The 26,226-nt window shown below is 36.5% G+C and overlaps 1 protein-coding gene and 1 long non-coding RNA gene across 3 annotated transcripts in view; both read right to left on the bottom strand.

Moving 5' to 3' along the window:
- Positions 1 to 22,362, bottom strand: part of MRTFA (myocardin related transcription factor A) — a 65,159-nt gene extending 42,797 nt beyond the window's left edge. The window contains exon 1 of one of the 2 annotated variants that reach the window (XM_067469183.1): positions 22,347 to 22,362. Coding sequence is in view for 1 of the 2 variants with exons in the window: in XM_067469182.1 (XP_067325283.1) it covers positions 9,071 to 9,116 (46 nt within the window). In the remaining variant the exon portion in view is untranslated. Of the gene's footprint in view, positions 1 to 9,070; positions 9,133 to 22,346 lie in introns of those variants that run through there. The other variant, XM_067469182.1, reaches the window with a different exon arrangement.
- Positions 22,363 to 22,519: 157 nt separating this feature from the next.
- LOC132775973 (uncharacterized) overlaps positions 22,520 to 26,226 on the bottom strand; it is a 33,181-nt gene continuing 29,474 nt past the window's right edge. Inside the window, exon 3 of the long non-coding RNA XR_009631575.2 lies at positions 22,520 to 22,608. This is a non-coding gene — a long non-coding RNA (uncharacterized lncRNA). The remainder of the gene's footprint in view (positions 22,609 to 26,226) is intronic.

Below are 26,226 nucleotides of genomic sequence, written 5' to 3'. Positions count from 1 at the left end.
TCACCATGAAAAAGCATGTCCTCCTGTACAATACAATATACGGTAACTAATAAAACATATCAATGGCACAAAGTGTCACTTGGTCCAGTTCTAATCTAATCTAAGATACCCCTGGTTTGAAAGACATATACCATATTTATTTTATTTTAAAAGACCATTGATTGTAAGATGTGTCATCCTATTCTATCCTAAAAACGTGTGGGGGAAAAGATACACCTCCCTTTTGCTAAAGCTGACAGAGAAGTTCTTTACTCTTCTTATAAACATGTTACAACAGCAATAACTATTGCCAAAAAGGGCAAAAACAGATGTACATTAAAGAGTCATAAACAAAACAAAAAGACTACATGTACATCCAACTGTTAATTCAAACTAGAATTAAAATGGTCCATTAATTTAGGAAAATGTTGCCATACTAACTTCTTATTGATTAATGAATCCACCTTAACCAGGATTAACAACTGAATTTAGACCTTGAGGAATAATTCTTAACCTGCTCTCTCTTAAGCAAAACCAAACCCACACTCACTTTCACATTTTAATGTCACTCCTACACCTAAAAATAATCCAATGTTACTGCTGTGCATGGATAAACCATGCTCTGCCTTTTAATTTCAGGCTGAGATACACGAAAAAAGTCTGTGATCATTATGTGAAATATAAAAGGGAATACACATACACTTTATTCGTAAACTACCTTCATACGGATTACCTGAGAGTACCCAAATGTGTGGTACTCCCAGACACGAAGTTAGTGGTCATTGCAACTTTTCGAAATTGAATAAAAGTTCAAAGCATGCAGCCCTATACGTGCCTGTCCAGTTTGTATCTTATACACTTATCCTTCTAGACAACTGGCTGCAGCTGCTCAAGCAGCTCAGGAGCTTCCTAGCTTTGATGGACAGGTGGCCAAAAAGAAACTTTATTTGCAGTTTCTCTCAGGAGCTGAAGAGGCAGCCAGCCTGGGAATCTGGATCTCTGCCTGGTTGCTGAAAGACTCTGTCCTTGCCCCTCCTGCCAGCAGAGTCACATACACACGGGATATACTGCCACATTTACTTTTGGCAAAGTGTCTGTTACTTCTGCACAAACTGAGTTTTAAATATCATGAACTGTGGATGCAAGAATAGCAGCTGCAGGCTGGAAAACCTATCAGATGACGTCAAAGCACATTCTGAGCTCTTTCCCCACTCCCACTCCTCCCAATTTTCTTTTCCATGTCACTCTCTCATTACCTCACAAATGTGAGTGTACTGCACTTAAAATCTTTTGACTGCCAAATGGATTCTAAACAGAGCAGATTACTACTCCCCTTTGACTCAATATGAAATGTTTCCAAGATTCAATTCTGTGAAACACATTTCATGTAGCTATCATAATTCGCTCTCTGGAGCTGGGCAATTCATACGGAGAGGAGGCAGATTGCCAGGAATCTACATCTCCTGATAACAATTGTGTCTCTGCGACCGAGGATTTGGGGGCTTAAAGCAGAGGTAGCCCTACTCTCCAACAGATGCTGAAGACCCATTAGCATTATTCATTGGACAACAAAAAATGAAGGAGAGATTGCATAATTTCCAGTAGTTATTAAGTAGAAGACCCTGACATAATTAGGCATCTGATATCTAAAGATAGCTGCCTATAAATTTTCCAGACACTGCCTGTCAGCTTTGTTGATTTTAACCCTCCTTCTTGACCACAGGCAGTACTTGTTACTTCTTGCTGGCTTTGTTTACCTGGAGTACTGATTTAATGAACAACTCCTGACCTCAGACTGGCAACTACTGACCTAAACCGGATGTCGGCTACCAGTTGCTTCTCCCTTCTTTCTCCTGGATATCTTGTGACTGACCTGGACTGAATTAACTATTCAACAACTCTTGTTTTTTATCGCATTATTCCTTGGACACTTGTATGTATGTGATGAGGCTAAACCCTTTAGTAGATAAGATGCAAATATAATCTGAATGCTATATCTTTTGGCTCAAGTATTCTCTCACCTTTCTGAGGACTCTGATGGATGACTTCAACAGCTATCTAAACATTGTAACAACAACAAAGAGAATCAGCGAACTCTTGATGATTGTCACATATTTCCAAATCAAAAAATTTTTCTATTAGATTTTATTGTATTAACTTAATGTTTTAATTATTTATAATTACTATTGTTGTGTATTTTACTATGTTGAATTATAGGCATCGAATATGTGCCGGCTGGAAGCCGCCCTGAGTCCCCCCTATGGGGTTAAGAAGGGCGGGGTAAAAATACCCGAAATAATAATAATAATAATAACAAAAATGATACCAGATCTTAATCAAACTTCATAATCTTGATAAAAAAATAAAAGATATTCCGATTTCAACACGGAATCATGAAATCTTGTCAGCATTTATTTATGCTCAATTAAGTCAAGAATTATCATATAATGTGTGGAGAAGTTTCATTATCTGGTAATATAGACTTAAGCAGCACTGACTTCAAGTAAGTATCTCTTGTAACTATCAGTAAATCTCACAGAATCAATTTGAGGACTTCTAATCCATTCCTTCATATAGAACTGCATCATCTCCATGAGATTTGAGGGCTGCCTTATATGAACAGCTTGGTTAATGTTTTGCCTCTGTTTTGATAGCGTTTAAGTGCAGCCTTTCTAAAACAGATTTTCCGTTTTCAGCTTGCTGCGATCATTGACTAGCATTGACTAGTAAAAGCATAACTGCTGATAAGTTATATTCTCAAACATACCACTGGCAATATGCTTTTCTCCTCTAAAAATAATCTAGATCCTTCTTTGTTGTAATTCCCTTTCTCTATTACATTATTTCATACTTTCGTAATTAATACTTTGATTCCTACTTCTTTCTTAGTTTCTCAACATGTTTGGGGAATAATACAACCATCACAAAGTCAAATTAAAGAAAGGGTTCATTATAAAGTGCTTTTGAAGAAAGAAGTTAAATATAAACATTTCTCAAAACATATCCACCCCAATACTATTTAAATATTTCTGATATGATACAAAAATGCAAAGGATCCCACTAAAACTCCCTTGCAATCAACACAAAGCCACATGAAAGTTTGGGTGAGATATGTTTTAAACTAGTCCGATTTCCAGCTTGCACTTTAAGGTTAGGAAAGCAAAGGCTTCTCAGATTCCTGCTAATAAAAAAAATCACAAATCCCACTCTTCCCAGAATGTAAATCAAATCTTAAGAAAAACAAGTCACTATGAAAGACTGGGAGGAATTTTACAGTGTTGTACTGTACTCGACTATCATCTATAGCAGAAGATGGGCATAACTGGAAGGGGAGTACTGAAAGTTTATTTACTGAGAAATACGTTTCTGCCAAAGTTACAGGATAAGGACTTAGGACAAAAAAAATCAGTAATACACAATGCATACTCTTTACCTTTTAAATTTAGATGGCGGACAATCAATGAACAATTTTAGTTTTGTTAAGGAATCTAGAACCAATTCAATTTCATACCATTATTATTAGTAGTAGTATTAGTACTATTATTATGATGCTTATTTATATCCTGCCTTTTCTCTCCATACAGAAACTCAAAGTGGCTCACAACTAAAAGAATTGTAATACAACGTAACATATACAAATATACAAGTACAAAAACAGTAATAAACATCATTAAAAGCATATAAAATCACAGCAGTCCCTGTTGATCTTAAAACCCTTTTTCTTTAAAAGCCTACCTGAATAAAAGGGTTTTAACCTGCCACCTGGAGAACAGCAGGGAGGTCCATTCTTGCTTCCCTGGTTGGGGGTTTTTAAGAGTCAAGAGGCAGCCACCGAGAAGGCCCTCTCTCGTTCCCATCAATTGAGCTTGAGATGGAGGTGGGGCTGAGAGAAGGGCCTCTCCTGAAGATCTCAGGGCCTGGGAAGGTTCATACAATGGAATGCGGTCGGACAAATAGCCTGAACCTGAACCATGTTTCAGATACTGTACTTATGCCAGTATTCAGTGCTGTCATCTCACTAATGCAATTCTCATAGAGCAAGCAAAAACCTAGTTCTAGACTATCAACAAGAAAGACATCTAAAGCAGACATTAAGGCATTAACAACACAATATACATGCAGAGGAAGATGATGTCGACTATCCTGTCCAATAATGTGACACATGAAGTATCCCTTGTGCAATTAGAACATTCAACTGAATTTCACTAGCAAAATGTTTTGCTCAGCTAATGGGACACCAAATGTAGGCCACAGAGAGCCGTTATGGTACAATAAACAAAGTATTGGATTAGACAGGGAGACTAGCCTTCAAATCCTGTTCATCCATGAAGCTTACTTGATAAGCATTGAGCAAATCATTACTGTCAGCTATCTTACAAGATAAATTGAATAAACTTATCTGAAAAGTGAGATACATCAAAGTTTAATGTTAGTAACTTCTAAACTGTTTTAGATAAAATAGGTTTAGAAAGGGTCACATAAAAAAGTCTATTGTCACAAAATATGTCATAAAGAAACCTCCTGTTTCCCAAGCTATATAGCTGGTATGTCTTGAAAAGCAAGACAAGTCTGGCTACAAATATAAGCTACAGCACACATTTTCACACAACTACTACAATTAACACAACAGAACAGTGAAACAGTAGAGGGTGCTCTCGGTCCAAAAAAAAAAGGTATTAGTGTAACACTGGTGTGACAAATAAGAAAAGACTTTGAAAGGAGATTTGGAAAGGAAGAAATATAAAGGCGCTTTTGATATCACAGAACTTAGTTCAACAGCTATTAATACTTTCTATGAATTATCTTTTCCTTTATTAATGGTTTCTTACTGTCTCAGATTAAAGATAACAGTTGAAGATATCATACTATGTCCAGTTCTGGGCACTGTAATTGAAAAGGGACATTGACAAGCTAGAACGTGTCCAGGGAAGAGCAACCAAAATGATAAAAGGTTTAGAAACCAAGTCCTGTGAGCAATGCCTTAGGGAAATGGGCACATTCAGCTTGGAGAAAGGAAGACTGAGAAGAGACGCGATAGCCATGTCCAAATATTAGAAAGGATGTCATATCGAGGAGGACTAGGGCAAGGAGCAATGGGTTCAAATTGCAGGAAAAAAGATTCCATCAAAACATTAGAAAGAACCTCTGGATGAAAAGAGCTGTTCAACAGTGGATTATGCTGACTTGGAGAGCGGAGTCTCCTTCTCTAGAGGTTTTTAAGCAGAGGCTGGATCTTTGATTAAAATGCATGCATGAGTCTCCTCTATTCAAGACTCTAAACATGCTTAAAAAGAAAATCTATGAATCAAACAAATATAGATTATCTATCCCTATCTAATCCAAAATGTTTGTATCCAGAAGTATTTTAGATTTTGGAGTTTTTTATATTGGAATATCTGTATTTGCATGTGTACATAAACAAGACATTAATTTACATTTCATATACACTCATAGACATGAACTGAAGATAACTGTATTCAATATTTTAATAAGTTTGTGCACGAAACAAATTTGTGTACAATAAGCTAGAATAAAGCAAAGGTGTCAACATCTCAGACATCTATGTGGACAATTTTGGGGTATTTCAGATTTTGGAATTCCAGATTGGCATTGTTAGCTAACACACAGTGCTATTTAATTTTTATATTCACTTTGTTTTAAATTGGTCGAAGTGTGTTAACCACCTTAAGTCCCTTCAGGGGAAAAAAGCAGAGTACAAATAAAGTAAAAAAAAAAACACAATCTTTTCTTGAGATAATAAAAATTCCACAAAAGAGGAAATCCCACTACATATTCTCTCAGCACAGTAAAAAAGTGAGTAATGTCAAGCTGTTCACTTTCAAATAACCTTAATGAGACAGAAGGATGTTTTTTTTTAAAAAAAATCATTTACAATGCAAAAGCCACAAAAATACTATTCTCTTTACACTCTTTTCTGATCTTCCAGGACATAACATGTCAAGAAAAGTTTATACATTTGACAGGGGAAAGGGAATGTCAATAAACATTAATCTCAGGAGGTATGATTTATATGAGGGCTAGATTAGATTTCTGTATTCTCATCTACACTAGGAATCTCAGGTGTTGTTTATTTTTATACAATTTGTAAATCAAATAATAATTAAAAAGCTTGATGAATAAACCAATTGAACAATAGGTCACTTTTTCCACCACTGATTAAAACAGACCCCCATAGAAATAGTGGTCCCATGGAATGATAGTACCTAGATATATAGTGAAAACAGCACACAGTAATATGTAATCTTCCCATGCAAATGACTTTATTAAGGCAGCCCTATTGTGACTAGTAAAAACCTATGATTTACACACAGCTACATCTTACCATCTGGAAATGGAAAATATTAGCATAGACATTTGTGGCTTAGGAGGAATATGGTGAATGTCTTAAGTGGATTCACATTCAATAGCAGTGATTTCCTAAGGTTTAAAGTGAGAATTTTGTACAAATGACTGAAGACCTACTTCTTTACACAAAGTGGAGAGAAACAATTTAATAATACTTCCAATTTTTATTATTTTTCTTCTAAATTATCAAAATACAGCAACATTTCCAAATCTTGTTATTATCATAATGTTACAGATGTTGCTGAGGATTATAGGTAGTAGTAAACTAGAGGAGTGCCACTGCCAGGAGTTAGAAGGCTGCACTGTAGTATCTTGAAGATGTCTACCTCCCCAACTTGACATTTCTGAACTTTTCTAAAAAGTATTGAATTCCGTCCACCACTACCCTAGGGGTTAAGGATTGGGGTAAATTCTGCTATGCTTTGGCCAAGGTAGGCTGTTTAAGGCCAAAGAGTAGCCACTTTATTTTTACCCCACAAATACATTAGAGTTTATTTTGTTAAACTACATAAATGGGAGGTTAGGGGATATGGCATTAAACTTTATTGTCTTTAATTTAAAAAATAGCAGTAGCCATACAAATTGCAACAGAAGACTATACAAGTGTGTATATTTTACATGCTATTTTAGAAGTTCCACATAAATACCTCTTCACTGACTATTTAATGTTTAATCCAGATAACAAAATCAATTTGTGTCATAAGCCAAAATAAGATCCGGATGACAAAACCTTTGCAGTGTCTTGGGAGCTACTATGCATGAACGTCAGCGTGCTGGAAGAAGCAAAGACCACGAACATTGAAGCGATGGTCCTCCGCCATCAACTCCGCTGGACCAGCCACGTTGTCCAGATGCCTGACCACCGTCTCCCAAAGCAGAGCCAGAGCGCGCTCATAAAGCAGAGCTTTTAAACGGGCATCTCTTGTTTTGCGAGCCCTTGTAGTAAAGTTAAGGCAAATTTCGCAAGATTGGAGGTTGTGGGATTCCCCCAAGCAAAGGAGGCATTTAGAATGCCTGTCAGCTTCGGGGAGAGTGGCTCCACAAGCTGAACAGTTTTTGAAATAGAGGGAAGACATTCTAGCCTGAGGGTGAAGAGGAGGATGGTCAGCCGGTCCGAGTCGAGGGTTGGAGAGAGGCAAGGTAGGTCAGAGTCAGTCCAAAGGATCAAGTCCGTATAGAAAATCGAGGAGAGCTATTCCGAGATGCTGCACGTTTAGCGCGGAAAAAGGAACTAGATAATGGCGGCGCCGCTCGGCGCTTATATCCGGGGGGGCGGGGGAATGGGCGGGGCCTAGGTGGCTCAAAATAATCAATTTTAATTCTTTAAACTTAGAAATGTTCCGAGTTTCTGCGCATGCGCAAGGAAGAACCCATAGGTGCGCATTTCACGGACGACACGAAGAATAAACAGAACTATGGGCATTGAAGCCAGATAATCCAATGGAACATTAAACTGTGACTATCAAATGGGAAAAAATGTTTCTGACATATGCCCAACAGAATAGAAAAAGATTTCAAGAAGAAGCAACATGGGAGGCACTAAATCTAAGTACACACACACATTTCTGGGGACTGTCAACATTTTTTCTTTCACATAATGAATTAAGAATCTTTATCATAAACCATGTTCTTTGCCTACAACACTGATTCTCAATTTTTAGTGCTCCAGATACTTTGGATTTCAACTTCCAACATTTCTAAGTACAGGCCACCCTGGTTAAGACTTCTGAGGTGAAGCTAAAAACACCTGGAGGACAAAGGCTGGGCACCACTAATATAAAATGAAACTAAGCAATTTATCTGACCAAAATCTCAGGAAAAAGCAAATTGACTTGGAATTATGGAGCCTATCTATGGACTCTAGTGTTAGTTTTCTATCATCTTTCTTCTTCATGATGATGCTGTTGCTGTCGTGTATCTTCAAGCATTCTAACTTGGCAATGACCCTATCAAGAGGTTTATTTGGCAAAATTTGTTCAAAGGGTTTTTTTAAATCAACACAATGTAAATCAAAAGTGCTTAAGCATTCTTCATCTTCAGTTTCTAAATTAACAATTTTTCTAATTTAGGCATGGCTAGGACAGGCCACCACAAATTCAAGTAAATGAATGTAAGGAAAACCCCTTGACTGTACAAAGAAGACTATATCTAAGTAACAGAAGTAGTGTTTTTTAGAAAAAAACTAGGGAAGTTGCCAAACGCAATAACATTCACCAAAAGTATTATAGATATCAGATATCGCAATGTCATGACTTTTTTACAGTGAGGAAAAAATCTTTACATCATGCATTTTTAATAATGTTTAGTAATTAACAATATTGCTTTAGGGTCAAGATATGTGTGTTTTGAAGAGCTGGCAGCAAGAAAACAAATCCAGCTATATATCTATGAATATCTAAAGTGACATCTGCTCAGAAATAAAAAGTCAGAATACTCAAATACAGGAATCAGGAGACTGAGACGATCCCAGATAAATTTGCTTTGATAAAGCACCTGAGACCTGAGAGTTGTTTGAAATCCTGAGCAGCTACTTCTCAGTTAAGATTTTTTAAATTACAGTGATGATAAAAACTGAACATGTACTTTCTAGTTAAATCCCAAAATCAATAATTTACAATCATTAAACAAGTTTCTTTCTAAGCCCAACTAGCATCAATGATTTAATTGTAACTCCTTACCTTATCATTAATGGCATATTAACACTTTTTAATCAATGGGAAATTACCTGATTGGACTGCCATCATTAGAGTTTCTGGTTCCAAGAGAATCATACTGATTCCTTATTTCAAACGGAACTAATGAGAAAGTCCAGACAGAAAGCAGATTCAGAGTCATTCAAGATTTCCGTCTTAAATATAAAGTCCTTTTGTGTTGCAATTAAAACTTGGTCTTTCTTTTTTACAATTCTCAAGTGCTCCAATTTTCAGGTACAATTCAGAAGCACATTACAAACCCAGACAGTCCAACTGCACTGAGCTAAGAAGTTTGCTGCAAGAAAGGATCTCTTCAGGATTCTCCTTTCTGGCAAGTGTCATTCTATAATCTCTTCTGTTTAAAGAAAGGAAGAGGTTGCTTGTGAACTCTTGAAATCCCTAGAGAACTGTACTGATGAGGCAGTTCTGTTCCAGGAAACAGAAAAACCACATGACTTTAAACAGAGACATTAGCATAGCTTGAAGATTTTTGTATCCAGCCCACAAGAATTGCAACATTTACATATGAGAAAAGCAGGCTGAGAAATTTACTATTGTAATTCCCACACCCCTTCATTTGGAATAATCCAGAATCACATCTTTTGAAATTAATTCTACGGCAACTTTTAAACATTTAATGAAGCAGAGCTTAGCAAAGTAACAAAGTAAAACTTTTAATTATTTGACAGCTCAGCCACTGACCATTTCAAAGTTCTATCATAAAGACAGAGCTTTGGTGTGGTCTTTGAAATTGCTTTCTTCCTCACCCCTCCTACCATGGCAAAGAAAGATGTGAACTACGTACCATTTCAATACTAAGCTGCAGTGCCCCCAAACTCTCCTGCCATCAAAGCCACTACTACTTTCCTTATTATTGCTACCTCTTCTTTCTGCCGTTCCCTCTCCTTTTTTTCTTTCTCCACATTACATCTGTTTCTTCTCTGTTTAAAGAAGCACCTCCACCTCTTCATACTGACACAAATAGAAACTGCTACTCATTTCCCCATACTGTACACTTTGCAACAATTCAAATGTATATTTCTAACACTAATATGTTTGTCCAAATGGGAGGGTAGAAAATCAACAACATCATTATTTATATAATCCTTTTTTGCTTTTAAAAGAGACTCAAAGCATCTAAAACCAAAATGATTCTATAACAGGTACACATTTGCACCAAACTGCCACACAATGTTAAAAATATACCTTTGAACAGGAATTACTAGTCTTACAACCTTCTTTGTATATTATCACAATACTTTTCATTAAGTATATATTCTATAACTTGCATAGCAATTTACCATACAAGAGATATAATACATTAATTTAACAGATAACCAACCAAAGTTGAAAAGTCTCAGTTGAATTAAGGCAATCGTGTCTGTGCACAGTTGATCTGGAGTTCTGGACTGAAAAACATTCAAAGGTTTCTTGATTACACTGATATTTTCAGTATTTATACACCTCCCCTTTTCAGTCACAAAAGGCTGCCAATGACAGCTTATAATTCATTTGATGTTTCCTTCACTACAGGCTTCTAATCCAAATCATACATGATACACAAGCAAAAGTGAATGGCAGAATCAGAATTAAGTTCAGTAGTTCTTGCCTGTGAGAACCAGGGTGATGTAGTTGTTTGGGTGTTGAACTATGTCTCTGGAGATCAGGATTCAAATCCCTGGTTCACCATGGAAACCTGCCTGGCAGCCTTGAGCAAGTTACACTCTCTCAGCCTCAGAGAACCCACTTGCACACCCCTCTGAACAATCTTGCCAAGAAAATCTTTGATATGACTCCCTTAGAGTCACATAAATTATGTGAAGGCACACAACAGTTCTTGGCTATAACCCCCCCCCCCCCCCCACACACACACACACACACTCAGAAGACACAGTAATTCCATCTGGAATATGAAGAAAGAGACTACAGCAAGCATGGGCAAACTTCATCCCTCCAGGTGATTTGGACTTCAATTCCCACAATTCCTAACAGCCAGTAAGCTGTTAGAAATTGTGGGAGTTGAAGTCAAAAACACCTGGAGGGATGAAGTTTGCCCATGCCTGGGCTACAGGGACCAGTCATTACAGAGGTATGCATGACTGCTGTCATCCTCCAGAAACCACCACAGTGGCAGCTGAAACATAGGAGAAGGGGTTCTCAAAATGTGCTGGGGCCAAGGCACAATGTACCTGACTGCTTTTTCTTCTCCCTCAGAGAGCACAGCAGAGGGTGCTGGGACATCTAAATTCAGCTTAAAGCATGGGTGCTGTTATATATGATAAGTTCTGTTGTGATTATACTCTTCTCAGAAAATATTGTAATAATCTAAAGCATCACCTTAATTCCCAAGCAGTACTTCAATTAATTTAGTCATTGGAAAAATATCAAGGCAGTATTACTTCATATGTTTAAAATATATGCAAGTTGGAATACAGAAGAAAACTAATACAACATTCATGTTCAAAACAAGAATGCTTCATTTGCAAACGTTATGTATTCCACTAAGCAAATTCCATTCACACATCTACGTATTTCTTCTCTACCCCTATGTCAATAGACTTCACAGTCCAGTACATTTCTCCCTCTGATCACATTTTCAAATGCTCTCTGTCCAAAGTAACGATCGCTGCTCTAACAAAATACTGTTTTATTTGCACACAGCATCTAGAAGAATCACAAATGTAGAAACAATACACAAGACACAACTATGATCTAACTTCCTTAAACTAAGAGGAAAACATGAACCAGTACACCACTAAAGGCACAAGATATAAATCAAATCTGATGATTCAAAAGAGAACTTTAACTTAATAGGCTAAAATAGACTTTCCTTAAGGCCCTTTAAAAGTGTGGCCATTTTCAGCATGAAACAAATGCATTCCATATCTTTAGTCTCCAAATTTTATAGGTCTTTTAAAAACTACCTCAGAGTTTATATCTTTATGAGATATAAACTCTGAGGTAGTTATGAGATTATATATATATATATATAGAGAGAGAGAGAGAGAGAGAGAGAGAGAGAGTATCCAAGACATTGATCCTTCTCTCATAATTAAAAAGTTCTAAGTTGATGATTCAAAGTGCCTTATACACTATATAGTCCAGTGGAAGTTCTCCGTTACCTGAGGCATTAAAGTTCATTTCAGGAACTGCCTCAAGAGTAAAATTCCATGCATTCCTAACAGCTGAGTTTCTCTAGAATGTGTTCCTTTTTCTACAGTGAAAGTATGTCAGTGCAGGTCAACAAGCTACTGCAAGTTCTACTTTTATCTGTTTCAATCAGTTGACTAACAATGTGCAATCTAAAGAGTCAGCTGGCGTGGAATGTGAAATAACCAAGACAGACGCAGACTGATAACAATCATAGGTCTATTGCCTGGGGTAAATGAATGATTATCATTTATGTTGACTAAAAACTGTGGTTAATATGAAAAGCAAGGAAATTGTGATGTGATTTAATTACAAGTGGTAGAAAAATTCAAATAAAAAAATAATAACATTCAAGAATATTTGACCAAAGCATCACATTTTAAGACCAGAAACAGACTGCTACCAGGCAGCACATACACTGCAAGATGAAATAAACCTGACTCCTTCAAATCATTTTACAAGGTATGTTCTTTAGACATTTCGAGAGAAACAATGCTATCACAATTTAATGAATAATCATTCAGTCACTTGGGAGATTCCTCTCCCTCAGTAAAAACGACATGGGGAAAGCCTTCCCCATCCTCTCTCCTGCTTAGATAAATAATGGTAATGTTCTTCTGGTAAACTCGAAGTTCTGATTATGTGTGGGGTGGCTGGATCCCAGGCCCAGTGATGCAGTACATTTTACACAAACAAAACAGCCCTAAGTCACTATGTCTGTTATTCAGCAGTTAAGTGGGGGGGGGGGGGGGGATAAGAGAACAAACCTTCCAACTGTACTGTGGGCTAAACAAACGCATACACACATCATTTCTATATTACTATTTAATGATAGAAGTTCAATATCTGGATATTGTCATAGGTTTATTATGTATAACATTGTATCTTAAATTGCTCAGATTGTCACAATTCTTCGAACTATATGAGATGTAAAGTATCATTTTCACAAAACTACCAAGTGTATGGGGCATTGAAACAAAAAGTTGATATAAAAAACTAAAACATAATTTGATAGCAGGTCACAGGACCTCCCCTCTTTAAGTTTCTTTGGTACCAAAAAAAGAGATAGTACAAGAGGACAGTCTGGTTAATAACAATAATAATAATAATAACCCTTGAAAACTCATATCACAAGAAGGGTCTAATTGCTCCTGGTATGTTAATATTAATTATGTCTGATTTTCATAAGATGTTTTTATTTCAAGCCCTCTTAAGTTCCAACTTTCCATAATGCAGGGCAAAGATAGGGGTAATTACATCAATAGTCCTTAATACTGAACATGAGAGTTCTTGCTCCTTAGCACATTTGTTATAACCCTAATGCAGGATCCAGGACAAAAGCAACTGCAGAATGTTCTGCAATGATACTAAACAGCACACAAGATAAAGGACATTCCTGATGAAAATCTTATGAAAACACATGCAGGTTTTGACTAGTAAAAGCTTAAAAAAAAAAGGAAAGGAAAGAAAGCTGAAGGAAGATCAGTTACTTCAAAAGTGTCTGCTCTAAAATTTGTTTTAAGTGACCAAAAGTTCAAGCTAACTCAATCTGAGAATATAATGACAAGTTGTAGAATTATCTGACCTAAAAAAGTAAACATGTATGATTATGGTTAATAAGGGAAACCAGTTAAATGAGGAGAACAATGTGGAATCTTCATCAATCACAATAAATATCTTGATTGTGAAACTAGAAACGGAAGTCATACTGACATATCTCTGTTAACAAAGCAGCCTCTTTTTATAAAATCTTTTTATGCCTGCCCAATCCCCCTTTTTGCCTAATGTTCTGTCTAGCTGAAAGGATTTTTAGCATTGTCAGCATGATGAGTGAGAGCTGGAGAAACACAGATTTTCAGAGTCAGGTTGCAACAGCATGCCTGACATAAACAATGAAATTAATCTTATGGTGCGGAAAAAGCAGGACTTTAGCACAACCCCACATAATTGTGTGACATACCTAAAACAGTCAATATAAATAGCAATTGCCTCCAGAATCCCTCACTGAGTAAGAAAAAAAAATGAAACGTGGGGAGAATGCCCAAAACTAACATTGTTTAACTATGAAAATAGAAATAATAAGAATTATGGAGGTGAAATACATTTTGGAAGAAGCTTTCGAGTAGTCTCTAGATAGATAGCTTTTTTTTGTTCACTTATACAAGGCTTACCTATTTTTACCTGTTCATTTTACATGTGTATACTGATAGTTTTGAATAAAAAGTTTTCTGAATTATTATTTTTTAATTTCTCTTCTGTTTTGTGGTGAGGTAACCTCTCTCAATAATTTCTGTTATTTCTGCTTCTGGTATCAAGCTTTCCGTTAAAGAAGAAATTCCCAGGAACAAATCTACTTTGTTAAATGAGGTATAAATGAATAGATAATGTATAAAATTGTCATTTGTCAAGATACATGAATTTATTTTTTCAATTTACTTTAGTAAGAAATCTTATAATTAAATGAAATTCATTTTCCAGAATTATGTTGCATTTTCTAGTCTGGCAGTATTAAAATAACAGGAACACATGGCAGATCAGGAAAAAATTTAATGCTACACAGACAACACCTGATGTGAGCTGCATTGCATACAAAAATTTCAGAATTTAAGGTTGAAAAATGTGCCGCTCCTAGGAACAATTTTAATAACTGCTATTACCAAAACCTGTGGGTACACTGAGTAAACCTGACATAAAGCCAGTTAGTTAACTGAGCTCTGACTCAGCAAAGGTGGAAACAGAAGAGTGTTTTTTTAAAGAAAAGACAAGGCAACATTTATCTAGTGCAGTGGTTCTCAAAGTGCGCTCCACGGAACCCTTGAGGCTCCGCAAAGCCTAAGGGGCTCTGTGCTTCCCTCCTCATCCCCTGCTCTAGTTCAGCATGACCATTGCACGCACCCCAAACCTGCCTGCCTGCCTCTACGTAAACAATAATCCCTCCACAGAGACAGTGCGGGCCTAGCACATGCCTCCTTTCCTTCTCTTTTTTTCTCTATTATTACAGCGGTGTCCCTCCTCCACCACAACCTTCTCCTCCTTTCCTGCTTCCCTTCTTTCCTGCTCCTCCCACTCCTCCCCTCCTTTGCCAGCAAAAACTTTTTTTCCCTCGGGCCCCCTTGCTACCAAAAGCCTTCCCCCATCCCTTGCTGCCAAAAGCCTTTTTCCTTACCTCCTCACTGCCCAGATCCTTTCACTCTCACCTTCCTTGCTTCCAAAAGCCTATTTCCTTCCCACCTCTCGGGGGTGCTTTGATTGTGCTTTTCCTGCATGGCAAAAGGGGGTTGGAATAAGACGGCCCTTGGGGCAGTCCCCTGAAATACTATGAAGTTTATGTTGGTTAAAACTGTTCTTCATATTAAATACTGTATTCTTCTTTTTATCTATCCTTTTCTCTTTTTTTTGCACTGTGTGAATTAGTTCCCACAAACACCCTCTATTCACTGGGTTGTTGTAGGTTTTTCCGGGCTATATGGCCATGTTCTGGAGGCAATTTTTCTCCTGACATTTCGCCTGCATCTATGGCAAGCATCCTCAGAGGTAGTGAGGTCTGTTTGAAGTAGGAAAAATGGGTTTATATATCTGTGGAATGACCAGGGTGAGACAAAGGACTTTTGTCTGCTGGGGCTAGGTGTGAATGTTTCAGCTGATCACCTTGATTAGCATTCAATGGCTTGGAAGTGCCTGGGGGGAATCTTTTGTTGAGAGTGATTTTATGTGCCTGTTTGTTTCCCCTCTGTTGTTTTGCTGTTGTAATTTTTGAGTTTTTTAATACTGGTAGCTAGATTTTGTTCATTTTCATGGTTTCCTCCTTTCTGTTGAAAATGTCCACATGTTTGTGGATTTCAATGGCTTCTCTGTGTAGTCTGACATGGTGGTTGTGAGAGTGGTCCAGCATTTCAGTGTTCTCAAATAATATGCTGTGTCCAGGTTGGTTCATCAGGTGCTCTGCTATGGCTGATTTCTCTGGTTTGAGTAGTTTGCAGTGCCTTTCATGTTCCTTGCTTCATGTTTGGGCAATGCTGCGTTTGGTGGTCCCTATGTAGACTTGTCCACAGCTGCATGGTACACGGTAGACTCCTGCAGAGGTGAGAGGATCCCTCTTGTCCTTTGCTGAATGTAGCATTTGTTGGATTTTCTTGGTGGGTCTGTAAGTGGTTTGTATGTTGTGTTTCCTCATCAGTTTCCCTATGCGGTCAGTGGTTCCCTTGATGTATGGCAAGAACACTTTTCCTCTGGGTGGATCTTCATCTTTACTCTCGTGGCTTGTTCTCGGTTTTGCAGCTCTTCTGATGTCTGAGGTGGAGTATCCATTGGCCTGTAGAGCCCAGTTTAGGTGGTTCAGTTCATCTTGGAGAAGGTGGGGTTCGCAGATTCTTTTTGCACGGTCTGCCAAGGCTTTAATTGTACTTCTTTTTTGACTTGGGTGATGGTTGGAGTTTTTATGTAGATATCTATTCACCTGCCACTGGCCCAGCCCATGCCTTATATACATTAAATATAATATAATATAATATAATATAATATAATATAATATAAAATATAATATAATATATAAACAATTTTGGGGCTCCTTGAGAAGCCTTTGTTTCAAAACGAGTTTCACAACTGAAAAAATAGTAATTGAGAACTCCTGCTCTAGTATTTTAATGGTAATGGTGTTTGTAATTCCTAGCACATCCTTCCTATTGCCCAATATAAAATTAGTCATGTACAGTGTCAACTTCACTACACCAAATATGCTCAAGAGTCTATTTAATAAAAGTTTGACAAGTTCAAACAATGAATTTAAACCCCTATCAGCAAAGTTTATTGCTTTTTGAAATAAAGAGGAAGTGAGATGCATATGTTTAATTATAGAACTGCATCAGTGCCATCGTGCACATCTAATTTTAAGAATTCAATTGAAATTGTTTCAATATACTAAAATAAGCACAAGAGGTTGTTAACTATATGTGAAGCTCTCTTAGCCTTAACATTTATTTTCACAAAGCATATTTCATTCCAATACATTATGTTATGAAACTAGCACCAATGTGCATCGGTTTTATCATCATATTCCCCAAACTTGTTTCACTGTTGAGGGTGTTTTACAACTTAAGCGTTTTAAAGCATTCTCAAATATGTTTTTTCTAACCAGTATGGCTCAATGCAGGCTTAAAAACTGAAGTAACAAAGGGAAGTGGGAGGTTTATTTTAGGGGTGTTAGCTGTTATCAAGAACAGTTACAATTTTACAGATCTGCTTGTAGTACACTTTGCTTATCTCTTTTCAGCCTTTCAGAGGATACCTTCTTAAAACTGCAACTATGAATTGCTACAGCTGTCATCTTTCACGGTTCAGTTACTTCCTCAAGCTGTCTTAATAAAATGGAATTCCTCTTGTCCCCAGTATCTATATGTACATGAAGAGTCAATAGTTCAGCACAGGTATATTTCAATTAACAAAGCCTCTAACAACTAGCTCCCTTTACAAAGTCTTATTTATGTCCAACTAATTCCCTACTGTTCTTCAATGTCTCCTGTGTAGCTGTAAGGGTTCTTTTTTTTATCAGTGTCAGGATTTAGATGGTGAAAGAGGACTGGAGAAAACCAGATATTTGGTGTAACTTGCAAAAGCTTGTTTGCAGTAAACAATGTCATAAACAAAGCTTTATCCAGGAAATCCTAGAATTCTAATGTATCCTACTGTTGGCATATGTATCTGCCTACAACAAACAAGCTAAATAGCAGTTGCCTCTAGAATCCTTTACTGAGCATCTATGAATAACAAAATAGAGACAAAAAAGGAGAGCAGAAGAAGAGAATATACTATAACTTCATTTCAGTTTTTGTTGAGGTCCCTTTGATATTCTTGCAGACAAACCTGTAACCTGAAGGTGACATCAGTGCTATTCAAAGTAGTAACTGATGTCAGACCCCAATCATTGAGGGCTGGCTTCTTGAGTTTCCCGGAAATAAAGGAAAGAAATAATTGTAGAAACAACTGGGTCAGATGATACTACTGTAAGAAGGATTTGTAGCTCCTTTACAGACCAGACCAGACCAAATCCAATCATCACCATTTGTCATTATCCTGAAGAGAAGTCACTACTGAGATGTCGCAAAGTTCTGTCCTGGACCTAGCTTGGTCAAATATCTTTATAAAATCAGATTATTATTATTATTATTATTATTATTATTATTATTATTATTTATTTGACCAGTCATATGACCATTTCAAAATAGAACTCGAGTAAAAAACAAGGCAAAAATGTGAGGACAGCAGTTGACCTTCTATTTATCGTCAGAATCTTATTTTCCTAGTTCTTCTTTCAGGGAATCTGCTCTTTTCTTAATAGCTTTCAGAATAAAAAGGCTTACTCTGATTATGTTGGATCTTTCCTGACCTTGCAAGAGGGATGTCAGAATATCATTTCTGTTGGGGGACCTGCAGTTGGATAATATTGGATGTAAATATCTGTCTCACAGTTCAGTATATGCTGGACAGTCAATTAAGAAATTTCAATGTCTTCCACTGTTTGTTCTCCCCATACGCAGAATCTCTTCTTGGGATGTTACAGCAGCACCCGGTTTGCATCATAATACAGAGTTGTTCGAACCTAGCCCTAGTATATAGTCTTCTTAAGAGTAGTGGAAGTGGAATAGTTAGGTAGTGATCTAACTGAATATTCCTTTTGTGGGAAGCTAAAAACCTTGTGGCTACCTATGCTCTCTACCTATGCTCTCTAAAAATCAGATGATGGAATACAGGGAATGCTCACCAAACCTGGAAATGATCACGGACTGGGATACCTAATACTTTACAATGCATCTATATCCAACACAGTTATATGTCCCAATTAAGGAGTGAACCTTTCATTTAGCTTTGGTCAGATCTTACATAGGATATTGTGTCCGATTCTTAGCACCGCAGTTTAAGGACACAGACAAGAAAGGGGATGTTCAGGGAAAGGAGATCACAATGCTTTCCGATCTGGAAACATAACACTATAAGAAATACCTGAAAGAGTTAAGTATGCTTAGAATGGAGAAAGAAATTTGAAAGATGTCAGCAATCTTCATATATTAGAAGGGATGCCATGCGGAAGCTATACTGTGCTCATTTTTTGCTCCTCCAAAGAATGGAACCCAAATCAATGGATACAAATTAAAACACAAAAAAATTCTGCTTGAACATTAGGAGGATTTTTCTTACATTGACTGAGTGTCAAAAACACTCTTCCCAAATGCAGTAGACTCCTCTGTTGGAAATTTTTACTGAAAGACTATACGTCACCTCTCAGAAGTAGAGGACAAGGAGTTCAGTGAGAAGGAATTAAATATCCATTCTGCCTACACAGAAGACAAAATGTCCCCCCAAATTAAATTCCTGACTGTCTGTTTCAAACAGAAAAATGGAAGTGTTTTGTTTATGGTATTTGTGTTACCAAAAAGGAAGATGTTTCAGTCAGGACAATTGAGGAAGTATACTACATGAAATTAGAAAATTTTCTTCCAGAATGGGGAAATTAATAATCATACACATAAATCATTTTTATCAGGGTCAACTAACTAACTCCTTTATCACCTAACTCCCAACTGACAATTATGGTTGCCTTAGCTCATTCCTTTCCCATCTCCAATTGCTAAGCATCTCCCTCCAATTTCATCAGCCAATCAGACTGCACTTCCAGGTATAAAGCTGCCTGATCCCTCCACCCCCCTGCTCTCCTTAGCTTTTCCAAGTCAGGCCTGTTTACTGCTTTTAACACCAACCCTGTAAGGTTGGCCAATCCATTACAGTGGCCAATACAGAAGTTGAGGGATTTTCAGATGACACCCTTGTAGTTGGTAAAACTGGAATTCTAAGGAAGAATGTGGTGTTTAAATTTAACATAAATGTGAGATAGGTTTTTGAAAAATACAGTATATTATTTAAAAGATGGTTCAGACATGATCAATCATCACGATTCAACTCAGATAATCAAGCCCCACATTATTAAACAGTAATGATGTGAAGACTGAACTGTGCATATTCACATCACCACTGATAAACAATATGGGGCATGAAAATCCACATTTTTTTCATTTTTACATGGGGATCCAGAACCAAGCCCCCGCAGATCTTAAGGCACTTGGATAGTTGTTCAGAAAACAACTAAAAACATGGATGTGGAAGCAGGCAGTCGACAATAGTTGACTACAATTTAAGTGATTGAGGCTTTTAAACTGATTCCAATACCAACTGGTTATTAATAGGAACTAGTTTTTTTGCCTCTTATGTATATTTTATTCCAGCACAAAAAATTTATACTTCGTGACTTTTGATGTTTGATTTAATATTTTATGCTTTTGTTTTTGTATTATTATGTGTTGTTCTGTGTTGTTTTGCTTGTTATTACTACTACGCATATTGTATTTTTATTGTAAGCCACTCTGAGGCCCTTTTGAGAAAGGGAGAAGGATACAAATAAAGTTTATTATTGTTTATTATTATTTATGAAAAGATCTGCACAAAGACGTGACCAGACACACAACAAAACAATATCTATACAAAGGCATGACTAGGCTAGAAACCTAAAACTGATTATTCACATATCTCTTTGGAACAATTAAGAATAGCTGGGGGGGGGGGGGGAGCAGACATTGTTGGAACAAGTCAAAAACCCAAGTAATGAACTACTGGTAGCTTAAACAAAAAACATAAAGTTGAGATTTTTGTAAGTTTAGCAACCTGCAAAAAAGGGAAAAAAACCAAAATTGTTGTTGCAATATTTCCACAGTACTGCAGTTAGAATTATTCGCATGGCAGTTAGCTAAAAAAAATAGCAGAAGGATTGACAGGAATTTCAAAGGTTTTACAGTGATACCTATAAACCAAATAAACTCCCCCCAAAACCCTAAACATTGAAAGGGCATTCATTTTCTTCATGACATCAGTAACCTGTTTTCCTGACCAAACAAGCACAACACCAACTGACAAAAATTAGATATTAAGTTAAAACAAAATATCAAGTCCAGATAAGTTAGGGACGGATTTATTTTACTGTTGTACTCAAGGGGATGTAACACCTATAGAGATTTCTAACTCCTGTTTGGGAATAGGCATGAGTTCTGACAGTTGGAACCAAATTAGGTTACGCCTAATAATTAAGGAAAAGTAAGCAGTTGACTTGTATAAACCAACTTCAAAGCTTAAATTTGGCAATAAAACCATGTCTGCAAGCCTTGCACACAAACTGAATAATGAAAGGTGTTGACTTTTATACTAACCCTAATCTAACAGTTAATAGTGAAGAAAACTCAAAAAGCCATAAATACTTTCAATTATGCCCAATTAAAAATAAAGCACCAATCATATTGCGGCGGGGGGGGGGGGTTCCTAAGACGAGAGAGGTGTGCCCTTGATACTATACAATGGAGGGGGGTTTTTTGTTCCAAACCATAGATGCCTTTAACACCTCTTCTCATTTTATTAAGATAATTGGAGCAAAACGTCCTTATCACAAGACAGAATTATGACAATTGGGCAAGCAACTAAAACTTTAAAAGGAGAAATGAACTCTCTTTTGTTGACACTGATTATTATACATAATTATATTATAGATTATTATAATTGAACATTTTGAAAACTCTTTAAATCAAAAATAAAAACACTTCATTTTTATCCTGCCTTTCTCCCAATACAGAAATTCAAGGTGGTTAACAGCAAGTATGATACAAACATGGAATTGGGTTTTTTTTATTTTTCTATTCATATTTTAATGCATTTGCATTGTTTTAATTGTATTGTGTCATGTTTGCCATTAGCTGCCTTGGGAGAAAGGCAAGATAAAAATAAATCAAACATAAAGATACATATTGGTCACAATAAAGTAATGAATACATGTCACACAAGGAAATAACATTAAAAAGTTTTGTTCTATTTTTGTCAGTTACTACCAAATATGTTCTGTCCTTATTGAATACAAATTGAGTGATGAGGAAAAAAATCAATGTAAGGTCATAAAAGGCCATCAGATACAGTATAATCAGTATAAGAGTTATGGCAAAAAGGTTCATACTTCTTTCACTTAAATCAACAAGTTGAGACTCATCACTGAGTAATTCCGGAGTGCAACCAAAGCTAAGTACAGTTAGAGCTCTTTATATTTTCACCCAGCAAACCTACTGTTCTACTTACCATTCTTCCTCTCACTCAGAGGAGGAAGGTTAGGATTCCGGCCAGGATGTAGGCTTAAGGTCAGCTCGGGCTGCAAGGAGAGCTCCTGCAGCTCATTGGCAACAGCTTCACTCTGTGGGCTAGGTGCCCCTGAAAGAGACACCAACACCGCCTCATCTTCATTCTCGCCAACCCCTCCTCCGTCCAGCCCATTTCCAGCAATGACGGAAGGGGGCAGGCACAACACACCGGAGAAATCCACTTTGGCTTTCGTGATGGCAACCTGAAGAAGAATAGACAAGAGTTTAGGGTGTATTGATAATGCTACCCTGCCAGGTACAACCTTCCTTTTTTAAGCTATTTTCCCCCAATATATTTTAGTGTAATATGATCAATACTACATAAGCCCACTTATCACTTTTTAAAGTTTAATATAAAAATAAGTCATACAGAACTATGGTTAGTTTCCTTCTTCTGTTTCCTCTCAGTCACACTTCTAAAATGAATGCAAGATTAATCCTTCTTAGAAGGATATGGTATGTTTACATTAAGCTAACAAAAGATGAGATACTCTACTACTGTTTATTAAAAATTGATTCAAATATTGAGTTTACTTTGGAAAGTCTTTTGAAGTCACAAAGAGGTGGGTACTGAATGCAGCCAATAATCAGAGGAGAGACAGTTCTTAGAAGTGCCAGAATGTATTCAAGCCCCATTTCACAATTCACCGTGTCTTTCCTGATGGATAATTAGCAACATTTAAAATGAAATGCCTTTTTTTTAGTTTTAGAGGCAATAGGATCTTCTGAGGGCACTGAGAGAACAATGGAGCTTCAATTTGTTCAAGATTTCTGTCTCTCCAGCTGCAGCCCCCCAAGCCATATCACATATAAATATTCCTGAATGGATTTGCACAGAGGTGCAGAAAGCTGCTGAAGAAGAAACACTATTTGGCAACTTTTGAAGCTACAACTTTGTATTGTTAGTTAATTCAAGGAGTTTCAGTGCATTGTTGTCAATCATCTTGTTACTTAATACCGGAATTACCATAGTTTTGGAATGCCAAGCTTTGAAAGTAGCCTCCGAGACTCATTCAACACAGCTGCATAAAATCCCATATTATCTGCTTTGAACTGGAATATATGGCAGTGTGGACTCAGATAACCCAGTTTAAAGCAGATATTGCCTTCATATTCTGGCTTATATGGCTGTATGGAAGGGCCCTGAGAAATAGAACAAATTACCAAAGTCGAGGAACTAAACAAGGTTGCCCTTTATCTCCCATTTTATTCATACTAGTGAATTATTCACAAATGTGATAAGAAAGACAAAGCTATAGAAAGAATAGGGCAAGAAGAAAAAGTAAAGATTAGTTTATTTACGGATGATACCTTGTTATTTATAGTAGAATCATCAAAAGCTTTAAAAATATTCAGAAAAAATGGAAGATTTTAAAGAAGAGGTTTAAAAATAAGTCCGAAATGATGCTAATTAACAATAGTAGAGGGGAAATACAAGAAATTAAAATAAAATATAAGATTACAATTATTGAAAGTTTCAAATATTTAGGGATAAATATAGATAAAAATATAGAGGATTTTTTAAAAAACTGATTTTTGATAAGCTGAAAGAGATAAAAGAAAAATGAGATATAAAAATTTAAATTGTCGTGGTTTGGGAAAATAACACTATGTAAAATGAAGATTTTACCTAAGATAAACTTCTTATTCTGGATATTACCAACAGAATTATCAAAGAGAGAATTTTTAAAATGACAAAAAATTATAAATAATTTTGTAATCAAGACAAGAAACCAAGAATAAATAAAAATTATGATATATATCCCAGAAAGGAGGAGGATTGGGCATTCCAAATATCAATTTGTATTATATTACTAATCAAATACGACATATTCCAAATATGATAAACAGAATAGAAAACTTGATATGGGGAGGAATAGAGTTAGGAGAAATAAGGATTGTTTCTTTTTTACACAAGATAATAAAAGTCTTAATGAAATAGAAAAAAAGCCCAATCACAAAACCACAATACAGATTTGGCAAAAAAAAAAATAAAAACCACTAAGTCCTGGAATGTCACCACTGACTAGAGTTATAGATCTAGAAAAATTCCCAGAGAAATTTAAGACACAATTTATAAAGGACATGAAAAGAGCAGTAAGATTAAAAGATGAGTTAAATAAAGTCTCTTGGAAAGAAGATATAAAAGAAATGTACTACAATTGGATTCATGGACTAAGAATTGGATAAAGCAACACGGGAAATGCAGACAATTAACAAAAATTGAAGAATTAATAATTTTATTAAAGCAAAATGGAACAGATGAAGTAACAAAAGGATTAATAAGTAAAATTTATAAAATAATCATAGAAAGTGATCTAATGCAATTTGGAACAAAAAATAAATGAGAAAGGGAATCAATATAACAGGGGAGGTTGTTAAAATTTGGAAACAAAGAATTATGAAAAATATGTCTGTGAGAATTAAAGGAATTTTTTACAAAATAAATTGGAGATGGTAAGTAAAAGTAAAGGTTTCCCCTTGACATTAAGTCTAGTCATGTCCAATTCTGGGGTGCTCATCTCCATTTCTAAATCGAAGAGCCAGCGTTGTCCGTAGACGCCTCCAAGGTCATGTGGCCGGAATGACTACATGGAGCACTATTGCCTTCCCGCCGATGTGGTACCTATTGATCTATTCACATTTGCATATTTTTGAACTGCTGGGCTGGCAGAAGCCAGGGCTAACAGTGGGAGCTCACGCCGCTCCCCGGATTCAAATCGCTAACCTTTCAGTCAGCAAATTCAGCAGCTCAGCGGTTTAACCAGGGTGCCCCGTGCATGGTACATGACTATAGTAATGTTATCATAATACAAACAGCGTACAAAATTGTTGGAGGTGCAAAAAGGAAATTGCGACTTATATACATTTATGGTGGAAATGTGAAAAGATAAAAGAAATTTGGGAAAAAAGTATTTGTTGAAATTAATTAATTACTATCAAGATTACTCTACAAAATATCCAAATATCGCACTTCAATGAAATTTTGGAGATATAAGATTAAAATGGCAAAAGGATTGTGGCGCAGCTGGCTGTCAGCTGCATTAAGATCACTCTGACCAAAAGGTCATGAGTTCAAAGCCAGCCCGGGCTGGAGTGGGTGTCCAGCCATTGTGTAGCCCGTTGTCGACCTTTGCAACCCGAAAGACAGTTGCATCTGTCAAGTAGGAAAAATAAGGTACCGCCTTGTGTGGGAGGCTAAATTTAACTAATTTATGAGGCCATAAAGAAAAAAGACTCCGGGGAATGTGGAATGCGGAAGAACTTCATCGGTGTCGTTGATGGACAATGGAAAGCAGCAGCTCCCCTGGCGGCCAGAAAAAAGTTAAATAGCCTCGGTGTATTTGCCTGTTAAATGTTGTTTGTCAAACTGGCATTGAATGTTTGCCATATATGTGTTTACTGTAATCCGCCCTGAGTCCCCTGCGGGGTGAGAAGGGCGGAATATAAAAGCTGTAAATAAATAAATAAATAAATAAAGGAAGAATTAATAATATTTTTTGTTACTGCTTTAAGATTAGTTATAGCCAAAAAAATGGAAAGAAAATTATGATTATGAAATTGATTATTGGTATAAAGAGATGTGGAACATCCCAATAACCAATATACTGATTTGTGAAATAAAACGTAAAAAGAAATTAACAAAAAAGAAGTGATTTTGAGGTAATATGGGGTGAATTCTTAGAATATATATTTGCCAAAGAAAAAAGAAATAAATCTGAATCAACATACACTAGCATTTTGGAGAACGGATCAATATAAGAAGTATTAATATTAAAGATGAATATATGTCCCATAGATGGGTGAACTTAGAGATAACA

The sequence above is a fragment of the Anolis sagrei genome, chromosome 5, assembly GCF_037176765.1.
Source record: "Anolis sagrei isolate rAnoSag1 chromosome 5, rAnoSag1.mat, whole genome shotgun sequence".
NCBI lineage: Eukaryota > Metazoa > Chordata > Lepidosauria > Squamata > Dactyloidae > Anolis > Anolis sagrei.
This window is presented reverse-complemented; position numbering and strand designations above follow the sequence as displayed.